Source organism: Podarcis liolepis (genome assembly GCF_965112155.1).
Source record: "Podarcis liolepis genome assembly, chromosome: 12".
NCBI classification, from domain to species: domain Eukaryota; kingdom Metazoa; phylum Chordata; class Lepidosauria; order Squamata; family Lacertidae; genus Podarcis; species Podarcis liolepis.
Window position 1 is genome coordinate 15,320,478 of NC_139563.1, and position 13,374 is coordinate 15,333,851.

Below are 13,374 nucleotides of genomic sequence, written 5' to 3' on the forward strand. Positions count from 1 at the left end.
TTATTCTCCCCCTTGATTATCTCCGCTAATTGCCGCGGGGAGGGGAAGGGAGGAGGTAGGAAGGAGCAGGAGGGAGGGAGGGAGAAGTCAGCTGAAGATGCTACTTCATCCGGAACAAGATGTCAACCCGACCCCAGCATTAGAGAGGGCCAATTTAAAAATCATTTGGAGTGGGTTTATGATGTGTGCCTGACTAGACATTAGATGTGTAAATCACTGCTCAGAGCGTCAGAGAAAAGGGAAGAAGGAAGTGCGGAATTATTAGTATCAATTTTGATCCTTTGAATGTATAGAGATAAATCCTCCCCTGCCCCCCCGTTCCTTTCCTTTCTCTTTTTATATATAAAAAAATCTAAAATGCAATATACCGTAAGTTCAATTATTTTTGCAATGATTTGCAACTAGTCAGCTTTTGTGTTATGACAGACGATGGATTTTTTTTAGTAAAAAGCAAATTAAGAATTCTTCACTCCCCCACCTTAAAAAAAAATTTGCTGGAAATGAATGGTGATTAAACAGAATCACAAGAGTAAAAACCTGTCTGAAATTTACGTGTGGCTGCCTCAGAAGTTCATTTTCTATTTCTCTGCTTCACTGCATGCTACTCCCCCGCCATGAAGGGGGGGGTGAGGCCTCTTGCACCCTCCCTTTTATACTCGCTTCTCAGTTCATTACGATAGTTTGTTTATAAAGGGTTGATAGAGCGCTTGGAAACAAAAGCGAGTTCAAACGGCAATGAATTCCACTAATCCTTCGGATATGCATTTGTAATAGGGCTGGAACCTACAAGCAGATGTCAACAAGGCATTACGTTGACTAATTGGTGAAGGACAATTTTAATAGGTAGGGATTCAAGCTGAGGGCACAATTTTGGTGCTCTTAGCATTGTTATAATACAGTGGAGTGTGAATTCCAGAGAGCTAACCTTGATAAAGATAAATAAAATAAAAAAAATGAAGAAAAATGTAAAGAAAAAGAAAGCCCAACAAGTACTTCTCTGGTATCTTATACCTAGGGCTTGCCATACGTCTGGAAAATTCCAGACATGTACGGAAATTGGATGCCTAAATTGGCTTCCAGAGGGATTTTTTTTTGAATGTTAAGAGATCTCCAGAATTTCCTGAATGTATGGCAACCCGTTGTTTTTTGGGTGTGTGTGTGTTTCTCCCCCCCCCTTTTTAAAAAAAAATTCAAACAATTTCTGGGGGAGGCTACACCTCGGCGGCAGTGGAGTGATGAGAGGGCTGTGTTGGAGAAAGGGGTGCAATAGGGTCTGGCCGTTTTCAGGTTTTTCTGGGGGGCGTGGTTCTGTTTTTTTTTAAAAAAATCAAAGAAATTTGCATGGTGAAAATTCCTTTCTTTCCCTGCTCGAAGAAGAATCATCAGCTCTTGGAGATGCTGGCGACGGCAGGGGGTGGGTGGGTTTGTTTGCTTGTTTTTAGAGGTTTCCTTAAAATAGCCCAACTTTTTGAAATATGGCAAGCCTACCTTATACCTTAAACAGTGCGTTCAGACATATGCTTTTGTGGAGTAGAACCGGTTTCAATTTTGCCATTTTCATGCATTTGATGAAGTGTTTTTCACCCAAAGTGAAAAACAGCAACAGTTGTACTTGAAGACTGAAAATAACAATACAATGTGATATTTTCTGAAGTTTAGCCTTTCCCCTTTCTTCCAAATTGTTTGGTCTCTTTAGTAATTTGTTTTAAATGTCTGCTCTGCTTTTGGGAGTGCAGTCCCATTATGTGTTTTACAAGCTAGTCTCTGAACGTAAGAATAAATTATTATTAGTAGTAGTAATTTGTCATTTCTGGGTCTGGATTATAACAGAATGTCTGAAGTAGAAAACACACAAATTAATCAGAGGAATTCAGATTCTGCACAGGTGGTTTGCTTGGAGATACCAATCAAAGCAAGAGCAGCTTGAAGGTTTCAAGAGCATTATTTTTAATTGCTAATTGCGTCACTCATCTAAAATTAGCACTTGAGCACCTCCATTTTGAAGGCGTTGCAGGGCCCATAGGGCAAAGCATGGACACCTGATGGGAAGAGAGAGAGAAGCACCTCAATTAAACGAGCTTAAAAATCCTGGCTGCCATTTTGTATTTACACTTCCAAAATGAACGCCGAGAAGCACAGAGGCATAACGGAATGCAACAATATAGTTTTACCTATAATTCATTGAGGGTTAGGCTCTCTATGGTTGCTAGTCATGAGGGCTACATTATGACATCCAGGATCTGAAACGGCATGCCTCTGAAAACCAGAGGTATTCGATTATTTAGGAATAGGTTTCTGGCAGTAAGAGCTGTTCGATAGTGGAACAGTCTCCCTCAAAAGTTGGTGAAATCTCCTTCATTGGAGGCTCTTAAACAGAGGCTGGGTGGCTGGCCACCTGCCAGGGATTTTTTTAGATACGACTCTTGCATTGGACTTGGGGTCCCTTCCAACTCTACAGCTCTGATTCTACTCCAGTTGCTGTTGTGTTTATGTGCTGGTTGTGGGTTTCCCATTGGCATCTGGTTGGCCACTGTTGAAAACACTATGCTGGACTAAATATATTGGATTTTGGTCTGCTCTTCTTATAGTCGCACAACAGAGAGGAGCAAACACAGCTGGAGAGAGAGAGAGAGAGAGAGAGAGAACAAGAACAAAAGCCAGGACTCGAAGGAGACTCTCCACTATTCACATAAGGTCTGGCCAAATTTGTGTACTAGATACAGCGTTTCAGATACTGCCAAATGTTTTGCGTCACTGTGGCTCTCCTGTGCCATTTGTGCTGCAGCGCTCAAAGGGAGTATGGCTATACATTCCATAGTATGCCATGCGTTCACTGTAGCAAGATGCCCACAGTGGGAAACTCATGGGCTGGTCACACATAGGATACTTTGGGTTTTCTGTGCTTTGGCTGGTATCTCTTCACCCTGCTCCCCCCCCCCATCCACCTACCCACACTGATGCACATAAGATGAGTAACCTCTGTGTGACCAGCTTGGAAACTTAGGTTTCAGCTTCCCTATATTAAACTACAAACTTTTTCATCATTCTGACACATTTAAATAAAGGGTTTGGGGCAGTGATTTAAAGCATTTTAGCATACATAAGGTAAAAGGTAAAAAAAGGTAAAGGACTCTTGGATGGTTACATCCAGTCAAAGGTGACTATGGGGTTGTGGTGTTCATCTCGCTTTCAGGCTGAGGGAGCTGGCATTTGTCCATAGACAGCTTTCTGGGCCAGCATGACTAAACCGCTACTGGCGCAATGGGACACTGACGGAAACCAGAGTGCACAGAAATGCCGTTTACCTTCCTGCCACAGCAGTACCTATTTATCTACTTGCACTGGTGTGCTTTTGGACTGCTAGGTTGGCAGGAGCTGGGACAGAGCAATGGAGCTCACCCCATTGCAGTAATTTGAACCACCGACCTTCTGATTGGTAAGCCCAAGAGGCTCAGTGGTTTAGACCACAGCGCTGCCCGTGTCCCATTTACCTTTAGCATACATACCTGGAAAGACTTTCCTCCTTATCTATTTTTATTCTGAAATGGTACTGTAACATGGAATGAACAATGAGCCTTATCAAATTACAAGTAACCTTGTATGTTTTTTCAATAGTCCAAAAAAGATACCTTTGCTGAGGGGCTTTGTTGCTAGCAAACTTATTTTGAATCAAAATTAACGGAGGTTAATGTCAAATGACCAGCTAAAACTTTAATTGATAAATGTATTGATTCAACAGGCGGGCAGCCCTACTGTTTATGCCAGAGAGCCTGTGGCAGACATGTCTATTTGTGTGCTTCCTTGAGAGACATGTTTCTGTGCAGTGTGGCCCCCTGCTAGCTCTCTTCTGGGGGAGGAAGAATCCTGACTCTGTGCCTCACCCTCAGATTACCTACAAACCCAACGACCCAGATGTCCTGGCTGCATGCCGATCCTGTTGCGATGGAAGCACTACAGAAATGTGTCTGCCTCACAACTCCAGCACAGCTGTAGGTTAATAGGCAAGCAGGAAGAAGACCACATGCAGAGAAGATGCAATGGTGTGTTTCAGACCTAACGGGACTGTGGGATAAAACGGGAGCTGGGCTATCAGGAAGTCAATGGCACAAGGCAAGACAACATGTTAGCAAAAGATAGAAAAAGCAGCCTGGGGGGGAAGACAGCGGAGGCAGCCTCAGGGCAGACTTGATTTGCCTGCTTTCTGCTGGTCTGTCTAGAACAGCAAAAAATGCAGGCTATGGAAGAAAAATGAACCGAGAGCAAAAGGGGTGGAAAAAGGGGAAGACCTTGGCTGAGTTTTCTCATGTAAAAAGTTGAGGAATCAAGTTTCCCCCTTGGAAAAACTTCTTCATCTTTTCCAAAGTTTGTGATTGGAAGAGTTTCAAAAACACACCTTAAAAAGTGTACTATTGCTGTTGTCATGTACATACACTATCAGGTCACATACTGCCTCATAGAGAAGCACTAGGAGAAAGAGGTCCCTCTTATAAGCTAACTCTCAAAAAGGAAAGCAACAGCGAGACAGGAGGGAGTGGAGGAAGCAAGAAAAACAAAACAAGGGATAATGTGAGCAAATGCACTTTGGCTTTGATTCATCTGAGAATGAGGACTAAGCCAGCAGCTTCCTGGGAAAAAAAGATGGGTTTCGAGGAGGGAGTTGAAAGAAGGTGCCGTAGGTGGTTTTAGAGGGCATTTCAGGCATAATGGACAAGGAGGAGGAGAATGGAGCAGATTAAAGCTCAAATAACTTTGGAACAAACTTTGCATAACATAATACAAAGCAATTCTGTACTTCAGTGCAGAGACACCTATATGTCCCCTCTGGGCATGCTGGGATCACGTTACTGGCTTTGGCAGGCAGAATTCCACTAGCTGTGCATATGGGAATAGGCATATATAACGCTCATAAATTTAGAGAGGGCAGAGGAGTGGCCTAGAGCTTTGACAGCTGGTAAGGGCAGAGGTAATGCTGATTCTATCTTGACTGTGTTCCTGAGATTTAGAGCCAATTATTGGAGTACACATGCTTGCTTCCTCCACCAACTTCTTCCAGGTCTAGCTCACCCTTCTTCTGCATTCTGGCATTCACTGTGAATAACATTAACCAGGGTTCTTGTTTAACTAGAACCAGAAACCAGAACTTAATGTTGGTTTAGGACCCTGATACAAGAAGAAACCTATTTAGGATTAACCACCATTAAGGTTGATGGGGTGAGAGAAGGGAGCACGGATTGCTTGTCTCCAGATTCCTTTGCATCAGCTGTAAATCTGGTCAGATCTGCCCATGTGCTTTCAGATCCTTGCTGGCTTTCCCAGAGGCTAACTGTGCTTAACAGAAATCACGACGGAGGTTCTTACTCCCCACATTCCCAAGGAGAGGTCCACAGCATCTGTACCACTGAAGCTTCCGAGTCCCTTTGAAAGGAATTCCCACATAAAATGCTTGGCAGAGGTTACCAAGGCATGGATGACAGAGACGAGACATATATTTTCTGTGTTGAGTGCAAAGGCCAAACAACGCATTCTATGGAAGATCCTTGATCAGATTTACCAACTTCTTCAAAGGCGTAGAAAAGCAGCCACATGGAGACCTGAGCTGGATCAGGGTTGCAGTGCCATTCCTTCACTCAAAATTGCTCCCAGCCCCAGGAACTATGGGGATAATATGGGCAATTGTAACCCGCTCCCTACATGGGGGTGGATGATTATCCTCTTTGGCCAAGATCCAGCGATGGCTCCTTTATTGCTCCTTTCAATTAAAATGTGAAGAAATACACAGATATCCCACACAACAAGTGGGATTGGTATGGAAAGTGTCATACAAATGTTATTAGATAACTAAAGCGGGTGTGTGTCAATTTGTCCAAGCTGGCTACAGCTGATGTGAATTAGAGTCCAGCAACATCTGGAGGGACCATATTGGCATTCTGATGGCAATATAGGACTACGAGCTGCTGCTTTACTTGCTATGCTTTAGTACTGTGATTTTAGCTGAGTTTAGTGTTTTTGTAGTAGCATGACAATGATTAATAACAAATGAACATATGATACCCATGGTTAAGGAATCAAGAGCTGGCTTGGTTAGGCTTGTCAACAGCTGAATTAACTGCATTTAAGGGTTAATAAGTAGTAAGTAAGGGTTAATAAGGGTTCCCCAGAATTAACTGTACTTAGCATTAAAGAAAGGTTTCCCTTGACTTAGGATCTGCAAGCTCCTTTGAACTGTTGTTTCAGATCTTAGTTAGGGGTGAAGTCTAGTTAACTGGGGTTAATGCTGGCGCTGATTAACTGCTTAACGGTGGTTAAGATGGCAGGGCGCGAATTTATTCCAGGGAAGGCAAAGAACTTGCAAAGAGCGAGTTTGTCCCTGAAGCTGGCTCCCAGTTCCTTAACCACTATTAAGAGGGAGCCCGTATTATTTCTATACAGGCCCATTGAGAGAGGTGTAACCATTGCATCGTTTTCATAGTCAGCCATCATCTACTTAACAGGGAAACAGAGAAGGAAAACATTAAGGGAATCAAAAAAAGGCGGGGAAAGAAAAGCTGAAATGAAACCAGGGAAGTACAGTTCTTACAGTCCGTTGTGATTTCATAGGGGGAGTTGAGTCGTGCGTCTCCACAGGGCGAAGTGCTCACGTACAGATGGAACAGAATGTTCTCTTTTAGCCTGTAGCCTCCCTCTTTTAACCGCACGAAGATTGATCGCTCGCCGTCTTCTTGTCGTTTGCTAGGATCATAGAGAAAGGTTGCAGGTCATTTGTTACATTCCGAATCAGAACTAATTCTGCTCTCCCTATGGGATAGCTCGCAGGCTCTTTGTTGTATTTTCTTCCCTTAATAATACCTTGTATCGCAGCATCTCTCTAGGCAATGCTTGTATGATCTCCACCGTGTCTGAGTTTAAAGGTCCAACAATTTAAAACAGCCGTACAATAAAATAAAATCAGAATCAAAATATGCTATCAGAATATTGTCATTATTTATCAGTGCAAAAAATAATAATGAAATAATTGGTTCTGTATCCAGAAAAGGACCAAAGAAGGAAGAGTCAAAAGCTGGGTGTGTTTCAACTCTCTCTTTGGCAGCAACAAAAAGAGAGTGACTGGTGCCAGTACTATTATATAGTGAAGTTTCTAAATATTCAGTGCTTTACTGTGTTTTTAATATTTTGTTGGGAGCTGCCAAGAGTGACTGGGGCAACTTAATCAGATGGGCGGCATATAAATAATAAAATGATCATTTTACTTAACAGTTGCTGGGAAAAAAGAGTCTTTTTTCAACAAAATGATGGGGAATAGCAAATGAATTCTCTCTTTTTGTTTATATTTGGTGAGTAATACTATCATTAAGAGAACCACTAACTATTATTTTATACAGTGGTGCCTCGCAAGATGAAAAGAATCCGTTCTGTGATTCTCTTCGTCTAGCGGTTTTTTCGTCTTGCGAAGCAAGCCCATTGACGGATTAGCGGATTAGCGCTATTAGCGGCTTTTAGCGGCTTATCAGCTTATCGGATCAGCTGATAAGCGGCTTAGCAGCTTAGAAAAGGGGGGGGGAGGGAAAAAACCCCGCAGGAACTCGCAAGACATTTTCGTCTTGCGAAGCAAGCCCATAGGAAATTCGTTTTGTGAAGCACCTCCAAAACGGAAAACTCTTTCGTCTAGCGAGTTTTCCGTCTTGCAAGGCATTCGTCTTGCGGGGCACCACTGTAACTGGAAAGCTGCAATCCTATACGCAGGTGGTAAGGCTCATTCAACTACTTTGTATTGCTATGAGCTTGTTCCAAATTGTATTGCTTAATGGATTTTTTGTTTTGTTTTGCTTTTATTTACCGTATATGCTACTGTGTTTTTGATAGTATAGTGATTGTAATGTTTGTTAACTTTTAATGCTGTCGTTATTGTGAGGCACTTTGATCTCAATGCTTGTTGCTGGAAAAGCGGAATTCAAATATTAAAATCAAATCAATTCATACAGCAGTTTATTCCATGTCCCTGTTCATTTCCTCATTATATTTGCATTATGTAAAAGCCACTTCCAGAAAATGAATGGAATCTGGTACATGTTTAACACTCATTTCTGTGTTATTTGATTCCAGAAAAATAAATAAACCATGGGAGTTAATGTAAGGTTACCAGATTCTTTTCAATGAATCCGGGGACACTTTTCAACTTCAATGGATTTTGTATGGGGACTGATTTGCAAATCCAGGGACTGTCCCCGGGAAATGGGGACATCTGGTAACCTTAAGTTAAGGGGTGAAATTTGAGGCAATATATTTGCATACAGTTCTTTCCTGCTGTTTTCAAGAGGGAATCATGGGTGAATAGAATCACTCTTATGCGGAAAGGGCCAGGGAGTATCATTATTGTCCAATGATATTGTCAAAGTTCATTGGTATGAATGAACTTTAGTGTGACATGCTGGAATATTGGTCAAATAGCCACAGTTCCGTACTGTAGTGTGAAAGGAACATTAGAAAATGGAAAAGGAGCACTAGCAATTAGAAAAACAAACACACTATTCTCTACCTCAGAATGCAACCTTAAAGGTAAAGGTAAAACGACCCCTGACCATTAGGTCCAGTTGTGGCTGACTCTGGGGTTGCGGCGCTCATCTCGCTTTATTGGCCGAGGGAGCTGGTGTACAGCTTCCGGGTCATGTGGCCAGCATGACTAAGCCGCTTCTGGTGAACCAGAAAACGCCGTTCACCTTCCCACCGGAGCGGTACCTATTTATCTACTTGCACTTTGACGTGCTTTCGAACTGCTAGGTTGACAGGAGCAGGGACCGGGAGCTCACCCCGTCATGGGGATTCAAACCGCTGACCTTCTGATCAGCAAGTCCTAGGCTCTGTGTTTTAACCCACAGCGCAGTAAACATACACAGGATTGTGCTGTTTATGTTTTCTTAAGTTATGGTCAAAGATTGAGGCTGGAGAAACAATATTAACCCCACTCTGAAAGCTAGTATGAATGGAAATGCAACATGTCGAAAGTTTAAAGCTGTCAGTTAAGACAACGTTGGCACATGTCGAGATTTTAGTCTTCATTAATTCACTTTTTGTGTGCATGGCAAGATTGCTACTTCTTTTTGACAATATGGTTTTATTCCAACCTTCTTTTGCTAAGGAGATGATTATTTTTTTTTTAAGCTAGAGAATTTCTGAATTTTCTGACCATCAAATCAACCATTGCGTTATTATCACTGTTCACAGATTTAAGCGGGATTAGAGAAAAATAAATGGTTTTTGGTGCCCAACATTCTGGAATGACAGATAAATCTGAAACATTTTCAAGAAGCACACCTTTGCCTACACCTTATAAAAGGCTGAAGGTTTTGGCTTACTTCTCAATCACCACTCCAATTTCAGAATAACTTTTTGAGCAGATGGGAAAACTGAGAAACAAAACGCTAGCATGTATTTCCATGTTGGCCATGGAGGGGAGAGGGGGGTCTCCTTGTCTACAGCCACCATGGAAGCACAGGCTACTAACATCCCAACAAACTAGTTCTTTCCCAGACTTCTAATTTTGGGAGACTTGTTTACAAGTTAGGGTAGATTTGTGTACCTACGGGACCGCCTCTCCTAGTATGCCCCGCAGAGGACCTTAAGGTCCACAAATGACAACATTTTGGAGGTCCCAGGTCGCAAGGTAGTTAGATTGGTCTCAACTAGGGCCAGGGCCTTTTCCGTACTGGCCCATAGCTGTCAACTTTTCTCTTTTCTTGTGAGGAATCCTATTCAGAATAAGGGAATTTCCCTTAAAAAAAGGAAAAAGTTGACAGCTATGTACTAGCCCCGACTTGGTGGAACGCTCTGTCACAAGAGACTAGGGCCCTGCGGGACTTGACATCTTTCCGCAGGGCCTGCAAGACAGAGCTGTTTCGCCTGGCCTTTGGTTTGGACTCAGTCTGACCCTTATGTTTCCCTCCCCTTATGGTTTTGATCTATGGGCTACTTTTAAAATAAGGCTGCATTTTAAATTGCATTTTAACCTGTATTTTAAATTGGTTCCCACCTATTATGTTTTTTACTGTAATTTTACTGGTGTTAGCCACCCTGAGCCCGGCTCTAGCTGGGGAGGGCGGGGTATAAATAAAAGTTATTATTATTATTAGGATAGATCCACACAACCATATTTTGCATACAATGAGCTAATTTTGCAAATCGTTTTGTGTCAGGAGCCTTGGCCAGCTCAAGTCACATACAATCCAAGTGTCCCAATTTTCTAGGGACAGTCCCAGAATTACGAAATACATCCCAGGTTCTGATTTGATCCAGGAATGTCCCTGTTTCCCCTGCCAGTGATGCTGCTGAGCTCAGGGAGGAGGATGAGCTGGAGCTTTTCCAGAGCAACAGTTGTGGCAGCAAGGGAGCATCCCATTGCATCTCGATGGCCGCCGCCACTGGCCTCCTTCCTTGGGCAGCTCATAGCGGCTGCTGGAGAGTGGGCAAGGAGGAGGAGAAGCTGCAGCCGCCGTTGGCAAACCACTGGGCCTTAGTAACTGCTGAAGGATGCTATGCACTGACTCTGGACTTCTCTGGAAATACCCTTGGTGCAGTATTCCCAGCTCCTCAAGTTGAAAAGCACAAACACGCATGCACCAAGAATGTGTGTGTAAATATGGTTATGCTTATATACAGTGGTACCTCTGGTTAAGAACTTAATTCGTTCTGGAGGTCTATTCTTAACTTGAAACTGTTCTTAACCTGAGGCACCACTTTAGCTAAGGGGGCCTCCCGCTGCTGCCATGTGATTTCTGTTCTCATCCTGAAGTAAAGTTCTTAACCTGAGGTACTACTTCCGGGTTAGCGGAGTGTATAACCTGAAGTGTTTGTAACACGAGGTACCACTGTATGGTAATTCCACCCCGCCCCTGGAAACCTTTCTTACTTTCTACACTCTCTCTTTTTATTTATTTTTAAAGACCAAATGATTATGCAGGAATAGATGGTAAATCTATTTCTCCTTGTACATGGGTTGAGACCCTAACACACCTATTCAAAGCAAAATAAAGACTCAGCCCACCTTTCACAAGTTTATAGCACACCCAACATACATTCAAAGCACAATCCTTCCCCCCAAAGATTGCTGGGAGCTGTAGTTTCCCTCCTCGTAGAGCTATGATTTCCAGTACCCTTAACCAACCACAGCTCCCAGGATTCTTTGTGAAAAGACGCACGCTTCAAAAGTTCATAGGACAAGCTTTAAATATCTGGTGCAGATCTACCTTGTGGTGCACATTTATTTTCCAGCAGGTGTAGGGATACTCTCTAGCATGAGAAGTGGACTTCAGGTTCATAGGTCTGATTAACAGGAATTTTGCCTGTCTGTCTAGGACAGGCATCCCCAAACTCGGCCCTCCAGATGTTTTGGGACTACAACTCCCATCATCCCTGACCACTGATCCTGTTAGCTAGGGATGATGGGAGTTGTAGTTCCAAAACATCTGGAGGGCTGAGTTTGCCTATGCCTGGTCTGGGAGGTTTTTCCTCACACTGGTAGATTTCACCCACATTCTCTTTTTCCCCAGGCTGGTTGCTCTTTTCCTTCTAACTCTGAATGCATCTCTCTCTCTCTCTCTCTCTCTCTCTCTCTCTCTCTCTCTCTTCCACAAGCACAGTCAAAAACCCTCACCAGCGCCTTGTGTTTGCTTTCGACTAGCCTGCCTTCCAGCCCGAGCCTCTACCTCCTCCACAGCCTGCCTGCTGTTAAAACTGTTTGGCTGTCACTCTTCCATGCTTTGCTTGTTTTGTCGGTTTTTGATGCTACGATGCGTTTTCTGTCGAGTGAAATTTACAGGCACATTACCCTGCTTGACAGGAACGCTGAGCCACTAGGATCTCCTGAGGAGAGGGTGGACGCCTGCAGCTCTCTCATTTGCCTGCCACCTTCTGTGAAATCTCCCAACCACTTTAATTGCATTATCACCCTGCCACAAAAACCCCAGAACAATCGAGTACCTGAAAAATCCTGCCACTCAGGAGCTTTAAAGCAAAAATCCTCCCCCCTTCCTCATTTGGATGGAATGGCAAAGCAGAATCAACTGGGAACTGAGGGGGACCAGGAAAGTGTCACACATTGCCTTGTATTATTAGGCTAAGCTGTGCTATTGAGATAACCTGGTGGTATTTAACAGCAGGGATGGAGAGGTAAGTTTTTAAGGACTCAGTTCTGTAGGAGTATAGTTACTTATCTTCCTGGATAAAACGGAGCGATGGCACAGCTTCCTTCTTGTAGTATTTCCTCCCACCCACTGTTTACTCCTGAAAGGTGAAAATAAAGAAAACCTTGCTTTGTCAACTGATGCTAAAGTCTTGGGCAAAACCACTCAGAACCCCTGAACATGTTACCACATGTCAGTGGGCAGAGATGGCCTAGTGTTCATTGCTGTGTTTCATTTTGTCAACATCCTTCAGCCCTGTATACTTGAAGGAGTGTCTCCACTCCTGTCGTTCAGCCCAGACACCAAAATTCAGCTCTGAGGGCCTTCTGGCAGTTCCCTCACTGCGAGAAATAAGGTTACAGGGAACCAAGCAGAGGGCCTTCTCGGTAGTGGTGCCTGCCCTGTGGAACACCCACCCATCAGATGTCAAAGAAATAAACAACTATCTGACTTTTAGAAGACATCTGAAGGCAGCCCTGTTTAGGGAAGTTTTTAATGTTTGATGTTTTACTCTGCTTAATGTTTTAATTTGTTGGAAGCTGCCCAGAGTGGCTGGGGAGACTCAGTCAGATGGGTGGCATATAAATAATAAATTGTTGTTAAAATAAGGCCGCCCTGCTTCATGAGAAAAGACAGATGCCTCCCCCATTTTCATGCCTAGTCTTTAGAATGGTCACTTATACATTGCTCAAAAAGAGGAAACGTGTCACCAAAAGTGAGCACATATTTGCATAATATTTACATAAATTAATATAGGTATGTTTCCTTAGATATGTATGAAAGCAGTGGTATACTCAATTTGCCTCTGAATCTGAAGGTGGTCTCCATATATTTATCTGAAAACCACGAATGCTTGGGGCCACAAGTCGCTCTGTCTTGCGGCAGTGAGTTCCATAAATTAATTGTGCTTATTTTGAAAATACTGCCTGAAGAGAAATGAGAAGGATGTGGGCAAGAGGAAGGGGAGGGACAGCCTTGAGGCACTTTTGCCATCCTTTCACTATGAGTAGAAATTCTGCTCAACTTTACTCTGAAACATGCCCCACTATTTTTGAGCCCAAAGACCTGATCAACATCATGTGTGAACAAGGCATAAAAAGGATTACCGTGTTGTGGAAAGGAAGGGAACTTAGCTTTGCAGTCATTTCAACTCAGAAGGTACTAGGGGTAGGCAGCATTTGTGTGTATTTGTGTATTTGTG

The 13,374-nt window shown here is 43.2% G+C and overlaps 1 protein-coding gene across 5 annotated transcripts in view; it reads right to left on the reverse strand.

Moving 5' to 3' along the window:
- Positions 1 to 13,374, reverse strand: part of ADARB2 (adenosine deaminase RNA specific B2 (inactive)) — a 367,014-nt gene that overhangs the window by 36,854 nt on the left and 316,786 nt on the right. For all 5 annotated transcript variants that reach the window (XM_083466812.1, XM_083466815.1, XM_083466814.1 and 2 more), the window contains one exon: positions 6,578 to 6,729. In XM_083466812.1, coding sequence (XP_083322938.1) covers positions 6,578 to 6,729 — 152 coding nt within the window. The remainder of the gene's footprint in view (positions 1 to 6,577; positions 6,730 to 13,374) is intronic.